Here is a 21,422-nt window from a genome sequence, read left to right as displayed (position 1 = left end):
CGCCGCTACTCGGAGGTCCGGGAAGACCGAGATCCTCGGTCGTTATTCCTCGTGACGCCCCATTTCTGAGTTCTCCTGTCGGGACTGGATCCAGTCTCACCGAGGAGCCCTCCAGAGCCCCCGAGGTGCGGAGGACCTGCCCTGCTGACCCGACGTCCCCGGATGGGGGATTCTCGTAACGTCGCGAGCTCGCGTTACCATTTAAGACCGACGAGCTCGGAGCTCCGTTGCTCTCTGACGGCGCAAAAACGGGTAACGTTCTTATCCCGGGCGGGGTAACATGGACCGCCTCAAAGTCGAGACGAGTCCGGGGAAGCGCTCTTTCCGTGGGATTGGTTAAAGCTGTTCCCGAAGAGTACGCGGAATCCCGATAGGGTCCGAGATTTGCGCGAGAAGCGAGCTCTTGTTCATGCCGCTCGATTCTGTTCATGAGGGCCTGATTTGTCGCATCTTGACTTTGGGTCTTATCGATCAGAACGGCGAGCATTCCGCGAATCTCGGACAGATCGTTGCTGACGGGGGTCCCGGAGGAGACCACCGGCGCATGGTGCTGTCCGGGTCGGTTCGTTCCGTTATTCTCTGAACAAGTCCATACTCGGGACTGATTCCTGTTTCCTGTCAAGATCGCGGGGGCCGTGGGAACAACCCCGACGGTAACCCCTGGGTTTGTACTACCGAGATTCTGAGTTTGGGCGGGTCTGTGATGAGTGAGACCCGAACCTCCCAAAATACTTTGGTTCGGTGCTTGACTGTCGTCAAGTGATGAGCCTGTCCCGGGTCTGACTAGATCTGTAACCTCGTTATCGGACTGGGCTGACGCGGATGCACCCTGGGAAGGTGCACTGATGGAGGTGGATCCGTGGACTGCCGCTGGTGGAGCAGTCTCTGAGATGATTGTGTTAGCGGTGGATGGATCCATTTCGCTGGAGTTCAAAGCAGTCGATTTTTGAGAATAGAAAGACCTAAGTCCCCACAGGCGGCGCCAAGTTGTTGGGGCTAGAAACAACAATTAGAAGAATAAGTTTGTAAAATGAGATCTGGGCAGACTTTCAGTACAAATCGACTTAGAACTATGAAAAACAACGAACTGGACTTTTGTATTCACTTTTTCTATTGATTCGCTCTGAGCTTGATTACATGTGTTGTGTCCTTCACATTCATCTGCTATTTAAACTAAAATTCCTCGAAACCCTTCCTGAACGTCTCGCTGCAATCTCGGCTCCCCAATCCCGATTTCTTCTCCAGGTTGACTTCGTCCTCCTGCTCGGGTTTTCCTCCATGGGTCCTTACTTGGTCTCTTTTCCTGGCCTGCGCGTACGCCCTAATGGGCTTATTTGGTGGGCCTTATGATCGTTGAAACCCAACACCAACAGAAGGGTAGATAGCAAAATCGCTGTTATAAGTTTTCGTAGTTAATTCGTTAGTCTTGGAAAAGATTGACCTAATTATAGATCAAATTAAGGTTAACTACAATATCAAGATTTTAACTAACGTAATGGGATTCTTTAGAATTAAATAAGAAAATTAATTTGGTGATTAGTGATTAGACAGATGTTTAATCTTTAAGGAGACAATCTGAAGAGGCAGAAAAATAAAAGGAAAGGTCTTCTGGAGAAAGAATGGACCACAATCGTGGCGCGAAAGGAACTTACTTTCTCCCCTTCTGTTGCATGTTAATTGGGCCACGTACCTCTCCCACCTGATCGTGATTCTTACGTGGTCCATTTCTAGATTGTATAGCGACTAGATGAACGGTCAAGATTTATCAGATACAAGACCAAATACGTCACGTCATTAAGAGTAAAGATTTTTTTCCAAAGGAGAAAAATCAAAGTTAAAAAAAAAAAAAAGTTAAATTTGAAAACGAAGAAGAAAAAAAGGAATTTTAAATATATAATTTCTTCTTTTGTGAAGCGGTAGGAGGCGCGTGGGGTATATAAATGGCATGCCTTTGTAACGTGTAACGATGATAAAATTTTTATTCAATTGCATGCTCTATCATCAAACAAAAAATAATTGCAGAGAAAAAGATTTTTTCTATTTGATATCAAAAACAGATTCGTTGCCTGAACCGGAGATTGATATATTATGGCTGATATATGTTACGAGGACGAAACGTCGACTTGTGAATCTAGGCCGTCTTGGTCTAGCCGGAAGTGGAGGATTGGTGGTGTTCAACGATTCAGGATGTCTCCCTCGGGGCTAGATCCGACGGCCGTGGAAGAGAAATCTGATCAGGGGGTTTATAATAAGCGTAACAAGCAAGAAGAGTACGATTTTATGAACTGTGCATCGTCATCACCGGAGAGAGTACTGTTTTACTTGAAGACGACAGTGACGTCTCCATAAACTCATCATCGGTCGATAATGGTAGTACGGTTATTATTCTTCCTTCTAAGAAGACGGTGAAAGAGTCGGATCCGAGGCCGAGATACGGCGTCGCATCGGTGTGTGGGAGAAGGAGAGATATGGAAGATGCGGTGTCGATTCATCCGTCTTTTGTACGGAAACAAACCGAGTTTTCTCGAACGAGATGGCACTTTTTTGGTGTTTACGACGGCCATGGCTGCTCTCACGTACGACGCCGTTTTTGTTTTTTTTTAGATTTTTAGAATTTAAAATTTTGAGATATTTTTATTATTTTACGAGTTTGTCTGATCAAGAAACGGCGTCGGTTTTTTAGGTTGCGGCGAGGTGTAAAGAGAGGCTTCACGAGATAGTTCAAGAAGAAGCGCTTTCGGATAAGAAGGAAGAATGGAAAAAGATGATGGAACGTAGCTTCACTCGCATGGATAAAGAAGTTGTTCGTTGGGGTGAAACTGTGATGAGCGCTAACTGTAGATGTGAGCTACAGACTCCGGACTGTGACGCCGTTGGATCCACAGCCGTTGTCTCCGTCATTACGCCCGAGAAGATCGTTGTCGCCAATTGCGGCGATTCCAGAGCTGTTCTTTGTCGGAATGGTAAAGCAGTGCCTCTTTCTACAGATCACAAGGTCAGTCTCTTATCATCTCTCTTATATCGACATATTTGATAAGTTGTTTGGATTTTGTGGATTTTAAGTTTGGTTTTTCTACGTTTGAACAGCCGGATCGTCCGGATGAGCTTGATCGAATCCAAGAAGCAGGAGGACGAGTGATATACTGGGATGGTGCAAGAGTCCTAGGCGTTTTAGCTATGTCACGAGCTATAGGAGACAACTACTTGAAACCGTACGTGACTTCGGAGCCGGAAGTGACGGTAACGGATCGAACGGAGGAAGATGAGTTTCTTATTCTAGCGAGTGACGGGTTATGGGACGTAGTGACGAACGAGGCAGCGTGTGCGATGGTGCACATGTGTTTAAATAGAAAGGGTGGTGGTCGTGGAGGATCAGGAAGACGGCGAGGAGAAACTCAAACTCCCGGGAGGAGAAGTGAAGAAGAAGGGAAAGAGGAGGAGGAGGAGGAGAAGATGGTGGGGTCAAGAAAGAACGGGAAGAGAGGAGAGATCACGGACAAAGCATGTACGGAGGCGTCAGTGTTGCTGACGAAGCTGGCGTTGGCAAAACACAGTAGCGACAACGTAAGCGTCGTCGTTGTTGATCTCAGAAGAAGAAGAAAGAGACACGTAGCTTGACACTAATCTCCTAAATCACTCTACTCCCACCGTTGTTTTTTTTTTGTTTAAAATGATTCTTTTTCCTTGGGACGAAGGTAGCTCAAATAGTCAAATCTTCATCTCTGAACCCAAAAAGAGTGAGGAAAAAAAAAAGGCAGCATTGTTGAAAAAAAAAAAATCCCCGGTTTATTAAAAACGGCTGAACCGGAGGTATGTTTGGGTGGTTTTTTTGTTCTGAACCATTTTTTTTTGTTACTTCTCTTCGATGTGTGTAATGAACAAACAGAAAAGGAAGACAGGATGTGTCACTATCTTAGGTGGAATCAGTTCAAAATTCAATTAATAAAAAGTGATGTACATATTTCTTTTGCTTTTATAACAAAACCAATTAGTTCGGACTTCGGATACACGTGGTGATCTTCGAGAACATCATCGGGGAATTTTCTTTTGTTAAACGAGAGACTTTAATCTTTTTATAACGAGTGAGCAGTTTTGTGTTTGAAGAAATTCAAAATCTCACGGAAATGAATCAATGATAGTGAGAGAGGGGATAACAGGGGAAGGACGTGTCAAAGAGGTAATTAAAGAAACCCTACACCAACAGATAAAGGACGTGACCCACCAAAGGACCGATGCACATTTTATATGCGAATTCGTACTTGTCGGTGTCGGGTGATTGTTTTGATTGAGATCTAAAGATGACCTAATCAGTGTTTTATCTAAACATGTTCACTAATCAGATTGAATGTCAACATAAGTTAGCTGTCATTATATTCGGAAGGAAAACCACAAAGTCAGTGAATCTACGCGCATCAAATGGTCCGGGCCGAACGCAACAGAGCCAAAGCATTTTGACAAACATGGCATTTTGACATACCCCAAAAAGCACAATCTTTCAGCCAGAAAAAAAAAAATACAAAACATAGTATTCCCAGTTTTAAAGATCGTATTGGATCACTAAGTAACGCCATGTTTACCCGTTCGAATACCTCGTGAACAGTGGAATTGGTAGCAGCATCTTAACTTGGCAAAAAAAATATGAGAAGCATATTAAGCTTCAATTTGATGACACATACCAAATGATTCAATTGCCCAACCTAAACAACATAATCAGTTGAAGTACCAAATGTTTTTTCCAAATATGCCACATTTGTAGCAATTCTAGCCACACATCATAAACTAAGACACACGACAGTTGCAGCAACCCCATAACAAAATGTTAAGGAAAAAAAGAGGTTGCAGAATAAGACCTCTCCGGAGAAAAATGTCCGGAGAGGTTGCATCATTTCACTTTTGTTTCACGTCACCATTTTCTTTAAGGGTCTTCAGTCTTCTGTATCCCTTGTCAGTACCAAAGATCCTGCAGAACACCAGAGACGAATTACACACTGGACTAAAAACTAATCAAGATCTTTTCTGGAAAGCAAAGAGATATATAGTGTAGATGATCACCAGTCCATATACACAAATGTTGAAGAGTAGTTGCCAGACTTAGTGTAGAGCAGTCGGTGATGGTAGTCATGGAAGTCAGAGCTGTTACCAAATTAGTAAAAAAATTCCATTAGTAACAAGTTATTATAGATTCGAGATTCAAGAGAGCTGGCTAGATGTGTGATCTTACCCTCCATACAGAGGAAGAAAATTGGAGAGGCTCCATGGGAAATGATAACCGCAATGTGCCTCAACAGTCTCAAGCACTCTCAACACCATCCATAACCAGAGAGTAATCAGGTGGGGACCGGTGAGAGCTGGACCGATTATGGTAGCAAAACCCAGGAATAGAATCTCAGCAGGGTGAGCATATTCTGATGTCAAACCAAACGGTGTGGCATATCTGGGATAATATTAAATGGTTGCTTTTTAGAAATTAATCTAGCTAACATTGCCAAGTATTAAAACTGCAAAACAGATGGTGAGCACTGGAAACTTACTCATGATGCACACTGTGGACATTCTTGTACAGCCATTTTGAATGCAAGATCCGATGACCCCAATAAAAGACAAAATCCTCAATGATGAAGTAGAAAAATATCTGGGCAGACACTTCTTTCCTGCAGGACCATCACCAAAGAGGGTCTTATATACCTGATCAAACATAAGCTCAGGTTCTTTCACGATGCTCAACACTGACAGCTTTTGATTATGTTTTTTTATTCTTCGATTGCCAAAATAAAAGAGTTTAACATCAATACCAGGACGGCAGAGGAAAACTGCTTCGCATTCCCATGGCTCTGAAGACAGGGTAAGAGGCTATCATCAGGGGCAAGTTTACACAGAAATGATAAAGCAGCAGGCGTGTAATACATTTTCCTTGGGCTGCAGGTGTGTTATTTTTTGTCTGCGTAGAAACAAAAACAAAAGTATTTGTTGATCATAAAGGGTAAGAGAAGCAGAGAAAAGGAACAGATTCATAATCACTAGTACAGTTGCCTTTACAAGAAAACACTTTCATGTGTGACAGAACTCTTGGGGGATCAACAACCTCTACACGATCATATTCAAACCATCGCACAAAACTAAAAAAGCATAAATAGAAGAGACATGGGACGATTATGTGAATAAGAAGAAAACCTGAATTTTGTATTGGCTGAGAAAGCCAGCCCTTTCAAGACAAATGAAAGGGAGACCAGATAAGAAAAAGACACTTTCATGGAGGAGAAAACTCCCAATGCACGCCAGTTGGAAGTCGCTAAAATGTGTCACAAGGTACTGCATCAACAACCACAGAAAGATAATTAATAAATAATAATCATCAGCTTGCAGATAGACAATAAAAGAGAAAACGTCATCTGATGGTTAAGTTATATAGTAGAAACAAATACTACTGACATTCAACAACAATTCAACGTCTCTGTCATTAAAAGTAGAAGCAAAGATTGAAGAAAATGATGGTCCAGGAAACACAGTAATGCCGATCAACACGTGTTAAATACTGATATAATCAGTAATGCAGTAAGTATTATATAGTGCTGCTGGTCAATTCTTCAGGTGGGGAAAGATCATCCAAAATCCAAATTAGTAATATCCATCTGAACGGCGTTTTGCTGTATTCGGATGCTGATCATTGGGAACTCCGCAAGTTAAACAGCGACTTGATTATATATCTATCATTCATGCGTTCTTAGGTTCACAGTGCCAACAACACATAGATCCGTTTAAGCTCCCAAAAAACAAAACGGAAACTGAAACACACACTCATGATTCCTACGTAATTTGGCAGTAGTAATGATAGTCAAATTTAGATCTAAAACAGTAGAGCAATCGACACGACACCAAATTTGTATAACCCGATCGATCAATACAATCCAGAGCGGTGGATAAAGAACAAAACGAATAGAAATAAAACACGCATGAATGTATCCGAATGCGGTGGGCTGAAGCCAGCGAAGACGGGGAAAACCAAGGGAATCGGAAACAGAGGAGGAGATAGACTAAAGAGGGGTACCTGCCAACCAGATTCGATGAGGGAAGCCATGGATGGGATCTATGGAAGACAAGTGGGAAGGATGATGAAGAAGAAGAAGAAGAAGAAGAAGAAGAAGAAGAAAGAGGTGGGAGAGAGGCCACGCAGTTGATACAAACAACAACAGACTGTCACGAAAAAGCAACGAAATCTGTAACACTGAGATTTTTCTTTTTTTATTTTATTTTTTTTTCACCAACTTTTTTTCTTTTTTCTTTTTTTTTTTTTTTTCATAATTTTTTTTTTTTTTGTTTGACCACTCTCTCTCTATCAGAGGCAGGACTTTTTCGGTGTAGTCCCCCCTCTCGTGCGCATCAGTAGTTCAGTACAATTTCACACCATCCTCAACCTCCCTATTTAAGTTTTATTTTATTTTTTTATTTTTTTGTCAAACCCTATTTAAGTTTTATTATGGTCTCCACATTTTAATTTTATTGTTGTCACATTCTTAGTATTTTGTTTTCTTCTCATTCATACTCACATTCTTTTTTGAATTTTACATGATTTAATCCCATTCTTTTATTTTTGATAGACAAGTTAAAAGACTACTTTGGCTATACACTGGCCAAACCAAGAGATTAACCTATGGAGATCGCTGTTACATGCTATTCCACCATGTAACAGCGCACGTCGAATCAGATGACCTTTCATAGAAATAAGAAATGTTTCTGCATGATGAAAAAAGCTTTTTTTTTTTGTTTTTCCTGGGAAAATGTTGTTTCTCAATACAACTAAACAGACTCCTTGTAACATAAAATGATAAATTCAATACGGAAGAACAAAAACCTGGAAAAACAAAAAAGGTATGCTATACTTGCTGAAGTTAAAAAAAAAAAAAAAAGAGGGAACAGTGGAAAAGATCAAAAGAGATATTCTTGGAAAAAAACTCAAAAAGTGTGACTGATTGGATTAGTCATGTGCTAATAGTTGGGAGGTAACAACTAGGTAGAACAGCAACCTTTTCTGTTAGTAGCAGATGAATCTGATATATTGATCGCAGTTCCTTGTCCCGGAACAGGAAGGTTACCTGCAGCTTCTTGTGCAGCCAAGGCTTTCTTGCTTATGATATGATAAATCTCAGACAAAATGGTCTGAAACGCTTTCTCGATGTTTGTTGCTTCTAAAGCAGATGTCTCGAGAAACGACAAACCTTCCTTCTCAGCAAGAGAGCTTCCATCTTCGTCAGCAACAGATCTCAGGTGATTCAGATCTGATTTGTTTCCAGCCATCATGATAACAATGTTGGAATCAGCATGATCCCTTAGCTCACGTAACCATCTCAGCACATTCTCAAAGGTTTGCCTCTTTGTTATGTCGTACACAAGAAGTGCTCCAACGGCTCCCCTGTAGTAAGCACTTGTGATTGCTCTGTATCGCTCTTGACCTGCCGTATCCCATATCTGAGCCTTGACTGTTTTCCCTTCAACCTAATCCGATAACACGCATAGGAGATCAAGCATTAACAAAGACAAATATCTCAGGCTTCATAGATTCCAATAGCTACCGTTTACATTTTCAAACAAACACCCTAAGAGAAGACCTTCATATCTAAAACAACAAGATCCGAGAAGGGGAGATGGATCACACCTGTAGAGTACGGGTGGCGAATTCGACGCCGATGGTAGATTTGGATTCGAGACAGAACTCGTTCCTGGTGAATCTAGAGAGAATGTTGGATTTACCAACACCGGAATCGCCGATGAGGACGATCTTAAACAAGTAATCGTACTCGTGATCTATTCGATTCGCCATTGCTTCTCAAAAATCCTAGCGTGTCCGATCGATCAAACCTACGCAAAAATACACAAAATTCACGTCAACATCGATCCAAGTGATTACAATAGAACCGTCTTTGGAAAACGGAGACGATAAGATCAACCTGAATTAAAAAAAAACCCTAGAAAATCGAAATTTTTTTTACCCTTTAAGCAAGCCGGGAAGGATCGATAATCGAAGAGATGCTTTTGGAAAATTACTTTTTTTTTTTTTTTGGTTTTGTTTTGTTTTTCCTTTCTGTGTGTTTTCTCTCCTTATACGTTGCGAGTTTTGTGCTCACGAGGTGAAAACGGAAACACCCCATTTATTTCTCTTTTATTTTAGTTTTCAATTTTGAGATTTTTGTTTTGAATTTGATTAATTTGAATCCTTTTTCATAGTATAATTTTTGTTAAATCAACCTGAGAGACTTTAATTATTAGCATTAATAATTACCATAATACATCATCACCACAAGACAACATAGATAGCCAGAAATATTTAAACGAAGAACCACAATCAGAAAGACACACACACCACACAAAGAAGACTCAAAGACCCAGAAAACACTCACATGAGTATGAAACAGAGAGTATATATAAAAGCTAAATTGGCTTTAGCCAGAGATGTCAATAGACTTAACTGGTGCCTTCTTCTGAGTCTCAACCTTAGGCACAGTCACAGTCAGAACACCGTTCTCCATGTTGGCCTTGACTTGATCCATCTTCACATTCTCCGGCAGCCTAAACTTCCTCGAGAATTGTCCGCTAGACCTCTCAACGCGATGCCACGTGTCCTGCTTCTCCTCTTTCTCAACGTGTCTCTCTCCGCTGATCTTGAGCACACTGTCGTCCTCTATCTCAACTTTAACCTCCTCTTTCTTCATCCCAGGCAGGTCCGCCTTGAACACGTGCGCCTCGGGCGTCTCTCTCCAGTCCACACGTGCGTTCACAACCGCAGATGTTTCTCCCGAGAGAGAAGAAGAGGGGAATTGCAATTGCAGGTCCTTGAATGGATCCCAAACGTCGAGTGAGAATGGATCGAAGATGCTGTTGTTTCGCCTGTTGTTGCCGAAAAAGCTTGGAATTAGCGACATTCTTCTCGATTGATGATGATTTCGAAAGTTGAAGAAGATGATGTTTTGAATGCTGAATAATATTTGATTATTGACGAATTCGATTTCGATTTCTGAGTAGACGGGATGAGTCGAGTGATGTATTTATGGTTGCGACTTAGAAATCTCCAGATCGAGCTTCTAGAACTTCACACCAAAACGATGAGGGAAATTGGCAAACGGAATAATCCTGAAAATTCTAGATGCCTTTCGATTTTTCAAGTACGACTCTTTTCGTCTTTTCTGGGCCATAATGGACTTGTGTATTTAAGCCCAAATAAAAAGCCTTATTCAAGTTTTGGCCCAAAAAAAAACTGAGATTGGATTTGGCTGCACGTTTATTTAATAAAGTCAACGTCGTCATCATCTTTGACGAACTAAATAGAGAAAGAGAAAAAATTCATCATCAACATTCTCTCCCACCAATTCCGTTTCTTTGCTTCTACTCTCAGACTCTTCTTCTCTCCTTCGCTTCTCACTCTCTTTCATAGTCCTTTCTTCTTCCTCTCACATCGATCAGACTTATCTTTCCGATTTGTTTAAGACGAATCCCGTATTGAGAGATCAGGTTAGCGATTAGTTAGTTTTCTCTTCTGTTGTTTAGTTCTTGACCGATTGCATGTTGTTGTTAAGATACTTACATCATCTCCCTGATCCTCCATGGTTATCTTCAGCTTTCTGTTTTTTTTTTTCTTTCTTTTGTTTGTAAGAGATTAGGGGAAAAAGTTATGTTCTGTGGCTTTTTGTTAAGTAACTTTAGGAAAGATGCTGGTTACTTACTTTATTCAGTTTCCGAATGAAGAATAATAATTACGTGTATTAGACGAACTGGATCTTCGGATTTCAGTTGATGCAATTTGTTTTGTGTAGAAAGATGAAATGATTTTTGAGTTTTGCTTTTGCCAAAAGATTTAGTATTATATATGTCAATAACGGTGATTTTTATGACATAGGAAGGTAAATGTGAAGGTGATGAGAAACTTCACTATGATGATGGAGCTATCTTTAATTAGATTATGGAGCACGTGTTTGCTATTTCTGCTCACCAGCGGAGTAGTTTACTCTAACTCTGAATATCTGATTGGACTGGGAAGCTATGACATTACTGGCCCTGCTGCTGATGTTAATATGATGGGTTATGCTAACATGGAGCAAGTAGCATCTGGTATTCACTTCAGGCTCCGAGCTAGGACTTTCATTGTCTCTGAGCCTCAAGGGAACCGTGTTGTCTTTGTTAACCTTGACGCCTGTATGGCTTCACAAATTGTTAAACTTAAAGTCATCGAGAGACTCAAGGCAAGGTAATGTTGCCACCTAATCTTTTTCCTAGATTGAATAGCCTTTTAATAAGATCATAGTAGCTTATAAACTCTCTTCTGTAGATATGGGGACTTATATACAGAAAAGAATGTTGGCATCAGTGGTATTCACACCCATGCTGGTCCAGGGGGGTATCTTCAGTATGTGGTGTATATTGTTACATCTCTTGGATTTGTTCGTCAGTCATTTGATGCCCTTGTTGATGGAATTGAGAACAGTATCATACAAGCTCATGAAAATCTTCGTCCTGGATCAGTTTTCATCAATAATGGTAAGAACTGACATCCTTCGGAACTGCTATTCTCATAAGCTAATTAAACTTAACTTACAGGTGAACTCTTGGATGCTGGTGTTAACCGCAGTCCAAGTGCATATCTTAATAACCCTTCAGAAGAAAGAAGTAAACACAAGTATGATGTTGATAAAGAAATGACTCTCCTAAAGTTTGTGGATGATCAATGGGGTTCAGTAGGTAGTTTCAACTGGTTTGCTACCCATGGAACTTCCATGAGTCGTACAAACTCTTTGATCAGTGGGGACAACAAGGGCACTGCAGCACGACTTATGGAGGACTGGTTTGAACAGAACACTGCTGAAAGATCCTACTCGGAAGAATTTATTTCAGATGAGATACCTAGAAGAGTTTCAAGCATAATCGAGAATCAGGACAGCCGTAAGTTTACAACACCTTTCTAACAACAACATTGTGTGTCTAAAGCTGGAACACAATATAATGTTCAATTTGTTTGATGTGATGCAGATGACGAGTTGCTAGAGCTTGCATCTTTCTTTGAGTCACAACCTGGTAGGCCTGCAACTAGAATTTCAAGTTCTGCAAGGCGGGTGAGGAGTGCTCTGAGGAAGGCGGACATGCCTGGTTTTGTTTCAGCTTTCTGTCAAACGAACTGTGGTGATGTTAGCCCAAATGTGCTTGGAGCCTTTTGCCTAGACACTGGTCTTCCTTGTGATTTCAATCATAGTACATGTGGTGGGAAAAATGAGATGTGCTATGGGCGTGGACCAGGGTATTCACCTGTCTTTATTTTTTTTTGTCATCTTACAAGATTAGATAGCACAAATTTTTTAAAGGGATACTCTCTTGACCTGTTTTGCTTTATCATTGCAGCTATCCTGATGAATTTGAGAGTACACGTATAATTGGTGAGAGACAATTCAAGACGGCTTTGGATCTTTTCAGCAAAGCATCTGAACAGCTACAAGGGAAGGTTGATTACCGCCATATTTATGTTGACTTTTCACAGCTCAATGTGACACTTCTTAAAAAAGATGGGAATTCAGAAGTTGTAAAAACTTGTCCTGCGGCAATGGGATTCGCTTTTGCTGCCGGAACCACAGATGGACCAGGAGCATTTGATTTTACACAAGGAGATGATAAGGTATTTAGTCAAAGTTATATTGTATCATCCAATAGATAAATATTGCCTCCATGCTATTCATTTCTCAAGTCTACCGTTTGGATAAATCAGGGGAACCCTTTCTGGAGATTGGTGAGAAACGTTCTTAAAAAACCGGACAAGAAACAAAGCGATTGTCATTACCCAAAACCAGTCTTGCTTGACACTGGAGAAATGAAAAAGCCATATGACTGGGCTGTAAGTAGTTAAAAAAATTTGAACATCCATGAGTCTTGTTTGCGGTTATAATACTCTACTCTAATTTGTCATTGATTCCAGCCGTCAATTCTTTCATTGCAAATTCTACGTATTGGACAACTTTTCATTCTCAGCGTTCCTGGAGGTAGTGGAGAATCTTCAGATTGTCACACTTCATAATATGACTAATGATGCGATATTTTAATTCCTGTCTATCTTTCTTGTTCAGAATTTACAACTATGGCTGGAAGGCGTCTCCGTGATGCAGTGAAGACACAGCTTAAAAGCAGTGGTAATAAAGAACTGAGTGGTGAGATTCACGTCGTGATAGCTGGATTGGCTAATGGTTACTCGCAGTATGTGACTACCTTTGAGGAGTACCAAGTGCAAAGATATGAGGTAATAGCTTATCACACTGATACTGTAGAACAAACAGCTCCTTCATGTTTCTCTTAATCTGTATCTGATGCAATGGTTGCACTCTTTAGGGCGCATCTACACTGTATGGCCCACACACCCTCAGTGGCTACATTCAAGAGTTCAAAAAACTCTCCAAATCTCTCGTCCTTGATATGCCTGTTGAACAGGGTCCTCAACCGCCGGATCTCCTTGACAAGCAATTGAGCTTCCTCACACCAGTCATGATGGACACAACTCCTGACGGAGACAGTTTTGGGGATGTAATCTCGGATGTTCCCAAAAACCTGTCTTTGAAGAGGGGAAACGACCAGGTGACTGTTGTATTCCGGTCAGCTTGCCCTAGAAACGATCTACTGACAGAAGGTATCATCAGCCAAAATTGCTTATGCTTGTGTCTGCTTCTTAGTCATAGAGATTTCAAAGTGAGTGACTTTGAAATCTAACAAGTGATACTATGTTCATGGCAGGGACGTTTGCTCTGGTGGAGAGACTAGAGCAGAAGGACAAGACTTGGACCCCAGTTTATGACGACGATGATCTATGTCTGAGGTTCAAGTGGTCAAGGCCTAAAAAGCTGAGCTCCCGGAGTCATGCCACTGTGGAATGGAGAATCCCAGAGTCTGCATCACCAGGGGTTTACAGGATCACCCATTTTGGTGCTGCAAAGAAGCTCTTCGGGTCAGTCCACCATTTCACAGGCTCTTCTAGTGCTTTCGTTGTAACATAAACAAGTAAAACCAAAGTAGATGCAGTCAACTTGTATTATACTAGGTTTACCTGATGCACTGTCTTGTGCACTAATATGTACCACACAAATGTAGTCAGAGTGTAGAAATGGTGTCAAAGAACTGATGTTGAGTAATGGACTCCAATATACCTTTTCATGTAAATGTTCACAGACATTAGAGGTATACAGGTATACGCAATAATGGTTGTGTTAGTGTATAAATTATCTTGCAAAGTGGAGTTGATTTGTTGATGAATCGTTATAATTTCAAAGATAACTAATCTTGCTGAACTCTGTTATCATAAAACATAATAAGTCAAGAAAACAACTGATTCTAGAGGGCATACAATGGAATCTCACGAAAAAAAAACATCAGCATCATCAACGAATCTTGCACATCTAAGGATGGAAGAGAAGTTGTGGTAAGTAAGGGATCTTAGGCATTAGTGTCTTCTTCTTCTTCAATCTTAGGAGCCAAGTAGTAACGAATGTAACCCATCTCAGCAACCTTATACTCCACAACAACTGGCAACTCAGACGATAAGCTGATTGTCACTGTGTCCGACAATGGAGTTGCCTTTGTGAAGGAGTTCATGTACCTCAGGGCAAATGAGAGCGACACTGGCTCGTTCATCTCTATCACAATGGCATCTTCTGGCTGCAATACACAAAAGAAAAACCTCAATTCAATGTCTTGCTCCAATGAAACAGCCATAGATGATTTGTCAACTGTTTTCATAGTTTAGAGCTAGCCAAGTCAATACCTTGTCAACAGTTGTGTTCTGCCTGAGCACAATGTTAGCGGTTCCAATGTCACCAGCAGTGGAAAACTTAACCCCTTCTTTAGTCACAGAGATCACAACTGCAACAATAACATCAAGTCAAGTCTCTGCTAAGACTCCAAAAAACCAACTCAGATTCACAATAGAAACAATCCAGTACATATAACACAATGTACCTGTATCACCAATGCTACTGAGATCTTTGCAAATCCTGGAAAACTCACTCGACGGCATCCTCACAATTGAGTGGTACTCGGCCTCAGGGATTCCGAGATGTTCACTGTCAATATCCATCAGCTTCATCTCAAAATCTGCAATCTTGTCTTGCGCTGTAAATCATCCAACACATGACCAAGTTTCAAAAAGAGATCTTCAATTAACTAGCAAGACTACTATACTACAACCCCTAAGAGAACTGACATCAATCATTCCACAATAGCGTACACATGAAATCAGAAGAAAGCTTACTAGGGCTCTCGAACATGAAGGTGACAGTGTCGCCGCCGTCATCAGCCTTGATAGTGATGATATCATCATTTCCAGCACATTTGAGCATCTTCGACATGTTGCCGAGGTTCATCCCCATGGAGAGATTCCTGTCGCACCTGTAGTGCTCGAAGCCTTCAGATCTCAGCAAGAGAGACACGAGCGCGACGTGGCTCGAATCCATAGCTTGGAGCGAGAAACCAGTGGTGGAGCAGTCGAAGTTGGCATCGTTCACCAGATCCTTGATCGATTCCAGAACCTTCTTCAACAGTGAGCCCTGAACAAGTCGTAGCTCCAACATCTCTCGCTCGTCGTTTGTTAGGTTTTGCAGATTTTTTTTTTGGTAAACAAGATTGGCACACAGACAGACACACACGTCTTAAAGGAGTTCCAATTTTATTTTATTTTGGCGGGATTTAGCCCTTCAATGATTTTTAGTTCCCGCCAACGCGTTAGTGCCTCAATGAATTAGTGGATTGATTTGTGCTATTAAAAACGAAAAGTCAATTTCGAATTTTAGTGAAAGTTTCGGGGTTATATTGTAATATTTCAAAGATAAAACACACAAATCTAAAACCGACTTTGCCCTAGTTAATAAAATCCATCCCGTCCCCGTCGTCACCTTCGTTCGTGTTCGAGATTCGATATCGCGAGAAATCGAATCAGAGGAAGAGAGAATGGCTCACAGGATACTGAGAGATCATGAAGCCGATGGATGGGAGCGCTCCGATTTCCCAATCATCTGCGAATCTTGTCTCGGTGACAACCCCTACGTGCGAATGGTAATTTCCTACCTCGTTCGATTCCAATCTAATGGATTTGCCTGTCACTTGTTTTGTTTCAATGGCTCCTTAATCGTCTTTTTCGGATCTCATCTTCTTGCTCGTTGATGTTTTCTGTGTGTTTGGAGTGGTTAGCTTAGTAATTTAGGTTTTTAGGGTTTAGGTAGGTCACAAATCGTCGATCCAAAATCGTCTTTTTATAGCTCAAAATGCCGATTCTCATAGCTTTCAGCTGCAAGTTAGGTTTGAGATGCAATTGCTGACTGAAGTGTTGTGTTTTGGTATGTAGACTAAAGCGAATTACGATAAGGAATGCAAGATATGTACGCGACCTTTCACGGTGTTTAGGTGGAGACCTGGCCGTGATGCTAGATACAAGAAGACTGAAATTTGTCAGACTTGTTGCAAGCTGAAAAATGTGTGCCAAGTTTGTCTTCTGGATCTTGAGTATGGTCTTCCAGTTCAGGTCAGGGACACAGCACTCAACATTAGTACTCATGACTCTATCCCTAAAAGTGATGTCAACAGAGAGTACTTTGCTGAAGAGCACGACAGGAAGGTATGACCATGTTCCAATCCTTTGCCCTTTTTTTAAATAAAGGATTATATTTCAGCATTAGTTGGTTTTGGAATTTGATTAGGTTATAATGAATGATTGATGACTAAGTCTAATTTTCTCATGGTGGCTTATCTCAGTGTATTTGATTTTTGTTTTTATGTAGACTAGAGCTGGACTGGATTATGAATCCTCATTCGGGAAGATGCGGCCTAATGATACTATTTTAAAGCTTCAAAGAACAACGCCGTACTATAAAAGGAATAGAGCACATGTTTGTAGTTTCTTCATCAGGGGTGAGTGTACAAGAGGTGCCGAGTGTCCATACCGGCATGAGATGCCAGAAACAGGAGAGCTATCCCAGCAAAACATTAAAGACCGTTATTATGGGTATGCTATTTTCTTCTGTATGATTGATGCTTTGTTGCCTTCTCAAATGCTTATTTCATTATCTACCCTAATGGAGTTGGTGAAATTTTGTTTGTTTCTGCCATGGTACTATTTTCTGCTTGATCAGTTTATATACTCGGTGTTTGAAAGCCACTGACATGTGAATTGTTATCTTCAATTCTGTGCTGAACTATGTTATGTTGGCTCTCATGTTGTCTCGTTATATAGGGTCTTTTCCTTTTATTCTTCCCTTAATCATGTATCAGTACTTGTACATTTATGCATGTTAAACGGTTGGTTTGAACTGTTTCTCATCTTCTTTGTATACATTGTGCAGTGTTAATGATCCAGTTGCTATGAAGTTACTTGGAAAAGCCGGTGAGATGGGCACTTTGGAATCACCAGATGATGAAAGCATCAAAACGCTTTACGTCGGTGGACTGAACTCAAGAATCCTGGAGCAAGACATACGGGACCAATTCTACGCCTATGGTGAAATCGAATCTATCAGAATCTTGGCTGACAAAGCCTGTGCATTTGTCACATACACATCCCGTGAAGGTGCAGAGAAGGCTGCACAAGAGCTCGCCAACAGGCTAGTCGTCAACGGTCAGAGGCTAAAACTCACATGGGGAAGACCCAGACCTGAGCAAGATGGTTCCAACCAACAGGGCAGTGTGGCTCATAGTGGTTTACTACCTCGAGCAGTTATATCTCAGCAGCACAATCAGCCCCCACCAATGCAGCAGTACTATATGCACCCACCACAAGCTAACCAAGACAAACCTTACTACCCATCAATGGACCCACAGAGAATGGGTGCAGTCATTTCAAATCAAGAGGCTGGTGGTTCAAGCACCACTGACAACAGCGGAGCTTCATCTTCTTCTTACATGATGCCTCCACACCAGTCATACCCACCAGCACCATATGGATATATGCCACCGCCTTACCAGCAGCAGTATTCTCCTAACCATCATCATCACCCTGGTCCTATGCAGCACTATGCCCCGCCTCCAGCAGCTTACCCGTACCCACAACAACCTGGTCCTGGATCAAGACCTGCACCATCTCCAGCCGCGGTCTCTGCTCCATCACCTGATTCTGCACCTGCTGGGTCTGCAGGAGCACCTGCAGGATCCTCCCAACAACCTCCTGCTGCTGCTTCTACTGCAACTGGTTCGTCTGAATAGAGAAGAATTCTTGTTTAAAATGTACTGTACTGCAAGTTTTCCCGTTATCGCTCGGAAGGATTTTGTACTCTGTATGAATCATTTTCTGCTGCTTCTTTAGTTTTCAACTTTTGAAATATATTGATTCCCGTATCGCTTCTTCATGAAAGGTTTATCATTTATATAGAGACCAACTGATTATGTTTAATTTCATAAAATATAATTTTGATATATGAACCAGAAATTTGGATGAATCAGACAGCAAGCAATGTCCGGCTCATCAAGTCCATTGGGCCTTCTGTGATAGGAAAACTCTTATAAAGCTGGGCCGGACACCAAAAGGAATATGTGATCGAGTTAAATAAATTCCATCGCGTCCGATTCTCCCGAAGCTTCTTCTAAATCCTCTCCCTATATAATATATTCATCTTTCCCAACTCAATACGGAATCGTGAAATTCATTTTCGTTCCGGTCAGGTGCAGAGAGTTCTGGAACATCCAATTTGCATTAGGAGAAACGTTCGTCGGGGTATAACGATGTGAGTATTCTCTGTTTGATCGATTTTTATCATCATATTTTTGCCGATTTAAAGCCGTTTGAACGTGTTGCAGACTTGTTTTTGAATTGTCTGTTAGGTGTTGTTAGATCTGAATTGTTGCTATGAATTTCGATGTGTTTTAGCTTGATTCTAGATCTGTATGGAATATATATAGATAGATGTAAGCATTTATCATCTGATTGAGAATGATGTGGAAGTTGGTTTGGAGGTTGAAGGTATTGTTAATTTTGAAATAAGCTACTCAGGGATAAGATAATTATGTCGTATGTAAATTTGGATCGTCCTTTGTAGATTTGGGGGTTCGATTAACCATGTTTATATAAAATTAAGACAATATAAAACTAAGAATCTTAATCGTTTAATATGTTCTTGTTTCTTTTAGATGTCTTACTCAAGAAGGTCAAGATACTCTCCTTCAGTATCGCCTTATGACAAGCATCGTGGAAGGTCTGTCTCAAGGTCCTTGTCTAGAAGCCGGTCGAGGTACTTTTCCTTTCCTTAGTTCTGAATCTTCATGAGTTTCTGGTTTGCTGCTTTTGAATGAGCGCTTATATCTGACTTTTTTTTTTTCAATTAGGAGTATCTCAAGCGATGCTGAGAATCCTGGTAACAGTTTATATGTAACTGGATTGTCTCACCGGGTAACTGAAAGAGATCTCGAGGATCATTTCTCTAAAGAAGGAAAGGTTGGATGTTATGTTGATTTCTGGAATTTTTTTAAATATCTTTTGTAGCTCACTAGTGCATAAGCTGTAGACGTTTTTAATGTTTTAACCTTTTGTGAGCTAAATTTACTATTTCTAGGTAACTGATGTTCACCTTGTCCTGGACCCATGGACTAGAGAATCTCGCGGTTTTGGTTTTATCTCGTTGGAAACTGTTGGTGATGCCAACCGCTGCATCAGATATTTAGATCACTCTGTTCTCCTGGGCCGCGTCATTAAAGTTGAGAAGGTAAATAAACTGATTACTAGCCTCTGGTATATAAGTAGTAGAACCATAACTCCGATCTGGAAAATTTTGAAATAATATGAGTATTTTTTTCTTCTCATTTAAATTGTTTGCTTGTTTCCACTTTCAAGTTTCTGTGGCAGCAGGTCTGCTGTTTGTAGCAGCCGTGCTTCACCAAATAGCAAACGCTGCAACAGTTCAAACTCGATTGGGTTGTGTTCCCTGCATTCCTCTCTTTCTTGATTAACTTTATATACCATCCTTCAGTGGCTTCAACGTTAAAATCTTATTTTTCTCTTGTCGCCATCCTAGTTCATTGTTAGATTTCTGACAGTTCTATGATATCTCTGGTTTTATGTTCAGGCAAGACGTGGTAGAGGACGTACTCCAACTCCTGGAAAGTACTTGGGGCTGAGAACCACTCGAGGTATATATGACGTCATGTACACTGGTTTTATTACAATTCCTTGGTGGGTTTCCCGATTTTCCCTTACATGGTGTGTTTTGCAGGACGCCATAGGTCTCCTAGCTACTCTCACGGCAGGTCTGTTAGCTGCTCTCGTAGTCGAAGTCGAAGCTACTCATCTGATCGGAGCAGATCTTTTTCTCCAAGCTATCGGCTGAGAGAAAGATCACCTTCGTACTCACCTTACTATAGGCGAGGCAGATCTTACTCTCGTTCCAGATCTCCATCACCTGATGATCGCTACTACAGGAGACGCGACAGATCATACTCACCCTACTACAGGCGGAGGGAGAGGTCCAGGTCCAGGTCCAGGTCGTACTCGCCACGATACAGAGCACGTGACAGATCATACTCACCCTACTGGAGGGGAAGAGACCGGTCTTTTTCGCCTTACTACCGAGGGAGAGACAGGTCCTACTCACCTGAAAGTCGTCACTACAGAAGGTATGGCGTTAGGTCAATAGAAACAGATTAGCTAGAACTGCTTAGTAATGTAGTAAGTAACGGAACATACAAATGAAATCAGGTACAGGTCAGTGTCGAGCAGCGTTAGCCCTCTGAGGAGAAGCAAATCACGGAGCTTATCCCCGAAGAAGAGAAGGAAAGGGAGCAGAAGTAAGTCTCGCAGGCGCGACAGTCAATCTTCAATGAGCCATTCGAGGAGTGCAAGGTCAAGCACCTCCAGATCCGTCAGCCCATAACACTCTCTGCTTACTTGTTGTTGACATCAATCACTCAATTCACTTTTGATGTTGTAGTAAATAATTTGGATTTACCTAGATTTGGGAATGATGTCAGAATAGAGTCCGTATGTTGTGTTGGTTTGGTTTTGATGTTAGAATATGTATCATGAGTTACATGGCACCGTTTCTTAGCCTGATTGAGTCAGTCACCTTAATAAATTTCCAAAAAGTCTGACTTATTGATCCCTAAAGGTTAAAGAAATTTCTTCTGTGTAACTGATAAATAATATATTTAAATGTTTTCAGAAATTTCAAGTATGTTGAAGTATTCTCTAAATTTCTTCCATATTTTATGTAAAAACGTAAGAACTAAAATTGATTTTTATCATTAAAAAAAAAAAACTAAAATTGATATGAATATATGATTTATGTTTTTGTACTGGATATAGTAGACTTATGATACACTCAAATTTCTTTAGTGATGATTTGTCGCCACTTTATTAGGGATCTTAAATGCTGAAGTTCAAAATTATTGTTGAACAAGAACAATTCAATCCCCAAACTACATTGTGCATATTCATT

At 41.0% G+C, this 21,422-nt stretch overlaps 8 protein-coding genes across 13 annotated transcripts; 4 read left to right on the top strand and 4 right to left on the bottom strand.

Moving 5' to 3' along the window:
- Positions 1 to 1,816: 1,816 nt before the first annotated feature.
- Positions 1,817 to 3,961, top strand: LOC104754910 (protein phosphatase 2C 3-like). The gene is made up of 3 exons (XM_087494733.1): positions 1,817 to 2,576; positions 2,684 to 2,995; positions 3,088 to 3,961. The coding sequence occupies exons 1-3, from the start codon at positions 2,469 to 2,471 to the stop codon at positions 3,616 to 3,618; spliced, it is 951 nt and encodes a 316-aa protein (XP_087350859.1). The 5' UTR covers positions 1,817 to 2,468; the 3' UTR covers positions 3,619 to 3,961.
- A 644-nt stretch (positions 3,962 to 4,605) lies between these two features.
- On the bottom strand, positions 4,606 to 7,392 carry LOC104754908 (methylsterol monooxygenase 2-2). Its single transcript, XM_010477197.3, has 7 exons — positions 7,046 to 7,392; positions 6,172 to 6,309; positions 5,793 to 5,938; positions 5,532 to 5,651; positions 5,222 to 5,434; positions 5,053 to 5,133; positions 4,606 to 4,960 (listed from the first exon to the last, which is right to left on the bottom strand). Exons 1-7 carry the CDS (start codon positions 7,073 to 7,075, stop codon positions 4,888 to 4,890), a joined length of 801 nt encoding a protein of 266 aa, XP_010475499.1. The 5' UTR covers positions 7,076 to 7,392; the 3' UTR covers positions 4,606 to 4,887.
- Positions 7,393 to 7,736: 344 nt separating this feature from the next.
- On the bottom strand, positions 7,737 to 9,161 carry LOC104754907 (ras-related protein RABA2b). Its single transcript, XM_010477196.3, has 3 exons — positions 8,985 to 9,161; positions 8,651 to 8,853; positions 7,737 to 8,490 (listed from the first exon to the last, which is right to left on the bottom strand). Exons 2-3 carry the CDS (start codon positions 8,813 to 8,815, stop codon positions 8,005 to 8,007), a joined length of 651 nt encoding a protein of 216 aa, XP_010475498.1. The 5' UTR covers positions 8,816 to 8,853; positions 8,985 to 9,161; the 3' UTR covers positions 7,737 to 8,004.
- Positions 9,162 to 9,224: 63 nt separating this feature from the next.
- Positions 9,225 to 10,332, bottom strand: LOC104754906 (17.8 kDa class I heat shock protein). Its single transcript, XM_010477195.3, has one exon. It carries the CDS (start codon positions 9,912 to 9,914, stop codon positions 9,435 to 9,437), a length of 480 nt encoding a protein of 159 aa, XP_010475497.1. The 5' UTR covers positions 9,915 to 10,332; the 3' UTR covers positions 9,225 to 9,434.
- LOC104754905 (neutral ceramidase 1) lies at positions 10,304 to 14,234 on the top strand. Of its 2 annotated transcripts, none has more exons than XM_087494731.1 (11): positions 10,304 to 10,500; positions 10,890 to 11,233; positions 11,315 to 11,523; positions 11,584 to 11,925; positions 12,013 to 12,277; positions 12,379 to 12,649; positions 12,740 to 12,865; positions 12,947 to 13,010; positions 13,095 to 13,264; positions 13,354 to 13,648; positions 13,753 to 14,234. In XM_087494731.1, the coding sequence occupies exons 2-11, from the start codon at positions 10,905 to 10,907 to the stop codon at positions 14,010 to 14,012; spliced, it is 2,331 nt and encodes a 776-aa protein (XP_087350857.1). In that variant the 5' UTR covers positions 10,304 to 10,500; positions 10,890 to 10,904; the 3' UTR covers positions 14,013 to 14,234. The 2 variants fall into 2 exon arrangements, with proteins under 2 accessions (XP_087350857.1, XP_087350858.1); XM_087494732.1 differs by having other exon boundaries at positions 10,886 to 11,233.
- Positions 14,235 to 14,295: 61 nt separating this feature from the next.
- LOC104754904 (DNA sliding clamp PCNA1) lies at positions 14,296 to 15,656 on the bottom strand. Its single transcript, XM_010477193.3, has 4 exons — positions 15,263 to 15,656; positions 14,971 to 15,123; positions 14,777 to 14,874; positions 14,296 to 14,670 (listed from the first exon to the last, which is right to left on the bottom strand). The coding sequence occupies exons 1-4, from the start codon at positions 15,579 to 15,581 to the stop codon at positions 14,449 to 14,451; spliced, it is 792 nt and encodes a 263-aa protein (XP_010475495.1). The 5' UTR covers positions 15,582 to 15,656; the 3' UTR covers positions 14,296 to 14,448.
- A 180-nt stretch (positions 15,657 to 15,836) lies between these two features.
- Positions 15,837 to 18,344, top strand: LOC104754903 (zinc finger CCCH domain-containing protein 4). The gene is made up of 4 exons (XM_010477192.3): positions 15,837 to 16,062; positions 16,352 to 16,621; positions 16,785 to 17,008; positions 17,346 to 18,344. The coding sequence occupies exons 1-4, from the start codon at positions 15,958 to 15,960 to the stop codon at positions 18,199 to 18,201; spliced, it is 1,455 nt and encodes a 484-aa protein (XP_010475494.2). The 5' UTR covers positions 15,837 to 15,957; the 3' UTR covers positions 18,202 to 18,344.
- Positions 18,345 to 18,421: 77 nt separating this feature from the next.
- On the top strand, positions 18,422 to 21,149 carry LOC104754902 (serine/arginine-rich splicing factor SR45a). Of its 5 annotated transcripts, none has more exons than XR_015586563.1 (8): positions 18,422 to 18,719; positions 19,123 to 19,223; positions 19,318 to 19,426; positions 19,545 to 19,694; positions 19,823 to 19,903; positions 20,055 to 20,118; positions 20,202 to 20,601; positions 20,684 to 21,149. XR_015586563.1 is itself a non-coding variant. In XM_010477189.3 (7 exons), the coding sequence occupies exons 2-7, from the start codon at positions 19,123 to 19,125 to the stop codon at positions 20,856 to 20,858; spliced, it is 999 nt and encodes a 332-aa protein (XP_010475491.1). In that variant the 5' UTR covers positions 18,422 to 18,719; the 3' UTR covers positions 20,859 to 21,149. The 5 variants fall into 5 exon arrangements, 2 of the variants coding, with proteins under 2 accessions (XP_010475491.1, XP_010475492.1); XR_015586564.1 differs by having other exon boundaries at positions 18,527 to 18,719; positions 20,690 to 21,149; XM_010477189.3 differs by lacking the exon at positions 19,823 to 19,903.
- The last annotated feature ends 273 nt before the right edge of the window (positions 21,150 to 21,422 follow it).

This window comes from Camelina sativa, chromosome 17, assembly GCF_030686135.1.
Source record: "Camelina sativa cultivar CO46 ecotype springtype chromosome 17, ASM3068613v1".
NCBI classification, from domain to species: Eukaryota; Viridiplantae; Streptophyta; class Magnoliopsida; order Brassicales; family Brassicaceae; genus Camelina; species Camelina sativa.
Note: the sequence above shows the minus strand (reverse complement) of the source record. Positions and strands in the feature narration are given on the sequence as shown.

Excerpts from the sequence above, each read along its gene's own strand:
- LOC104754905 (XM_087494731.1), top strand. The coding sequence starts at position 10,905 with ATGAGAAACTTCACTATGATGATGGAGCTATCTTTAATTAGATTATGG. Across the intron at positions 12,866-12,946 it reads AAAAGCCATATGACTGGGCT|CCGTCAATTCTTTCATTGCA; the intron begins GTAAGTAGTTAA and ends CATTGATTCCAG. Across the intron at positions 13,265-13,353 it reads ACCAAGTGCAAAGATATGAG|GGCGCATCTACACTGTATGG; the intron begins GTAATAGCTTAT and ends TGCACTCTTTAG.
- LOC104754907 (XM_010477196.3), bottom strand. The coding sequence starts at position 8,815 with ATGGCGAATCGAATAGATCACGAGTACGATTACTTGTTTAAGATCGTC. Across the intron at positions 8,491-8,650 it reads TCGCCACCCGTACTCTACAG|GTTGAAGGGAAAACAGTCAA; the intron begins GTGTGATCCATC and ends TTATCGGATTAG.
- LOC104754906 (XM_010477195.3), bottom strand. The coding sequence starts at position 9,914 with ATGTCGCTAATTCCAAGCTTTTTCGGCAACAACAGGCGAAACAACAGC.
- LOC104754903 (XM_010477192.3), top strand. The coding sequence starts at position 15,958 with ATGGCTCACAGGATACTGAGAGATCATGAAGCCGATGGATGGGAGCGC. Across the intron at positions 16,063-16,351 it reads ACAACCCCTACGTGCGAATG|ACTAAAGCGAATTACGATAA; the intron begins GTAATTTCCTAC and ends TTTGGTATGTAG. Across the intron at positions 16,622-16,784 it reads CTGAAGAGCACGACAGGAAG|ACTAGAGCTGGACTGGATTA; the intron begins GTATGACCATGT and ends GTTTTTATGTAG.
- LOC104754908 (XM_010477197.3), bottom strand. The coding sequence starts at position 7,075 with ATGGCTTCCCTCATCGAATCTGGTTGGCAG. Across the intron at positions 6,310-7,045 it reads TCATCGAATCTGGTTGGCAG|TACCTTGTGACACATTTTAG; the intron begins GTACCCCTCTTT and ends TTGTTGATGCAG. Across the intron at positions 5,652-5,792 it reads AGTTTTCCTCTGCCGTCCTG|GAAAGAAGTGTCTGCCCAGA; the intron begins GTATTGATGTTA and ends ATGGTCCTGCAG.
- LOC104754904 (XM_010477193.3), bottom strand. The coding sequence starts at position 15,581 with ATGTTGGAGCTACGACTTGTTCAGGGCTCACTGTTGAAGAAGGTTCTG. Across the intron at positions 15,124-15,262 it reads CTTCATGTTCGAGAGCCCTA|CGCAAGACAAGATTGCAGAT; the intron begins GTAAGCTTTCTT and ends GATGATTTACAG. Across the intron at positions 14,671-14,776 it reads AGAACACAACTGTTGACAAG|CCAGAAGATGCCATTGTGAT; the intron begins GTATTGACTTGG and ends TGTGTATTGCAG.
- LOC104754910 (XM_087494733.1), top strand. The coding sequence starts at position 2,469 with ATGGAAGATGCGGTGTCGATTCATCCGTCTTTTGTACGGAAACAAACC. Across the intron at positions 2,577-2,683 it reads ACGGCCATGGCTGCTCTCAC|GTTGCGGCGAGGTGTAAAGA; the intron begins GTACGACGCCGT and ends TCGGTTTTTTAG. Across the intron at positions 2,996-3,087 it reads CTCTTTCTACAGATCACAAG|CCGGATCGTCCGGATGAGCT; the intron begins GTCAGTCTCTTA and ends ACGTTTGAACAG.
- LOC104754902 (XM_010477189.3), top strand. The coding sequence starts at position 19,123 with ATGTCTTACTCAAGAAGGTCAAGATACTCTCCTTCAGTATCGCCTTAT. Across the intron at positions 19,224-19,317 it reads TTGTCTAGAAGCCGGTCGAG|GAGTATCTCAAGCGATGCTG; the intron begins GTACTTTTCCTT and ends TTTTTCAATTAG. Across the intron at positions 19,695-20,054 it reads GCGTCATTAAAGTTGAGAAG|GCAAGACGTGGTAGAGGACG; the intron begins GTAAATAAACTG and ends TTTTATGTTCAG.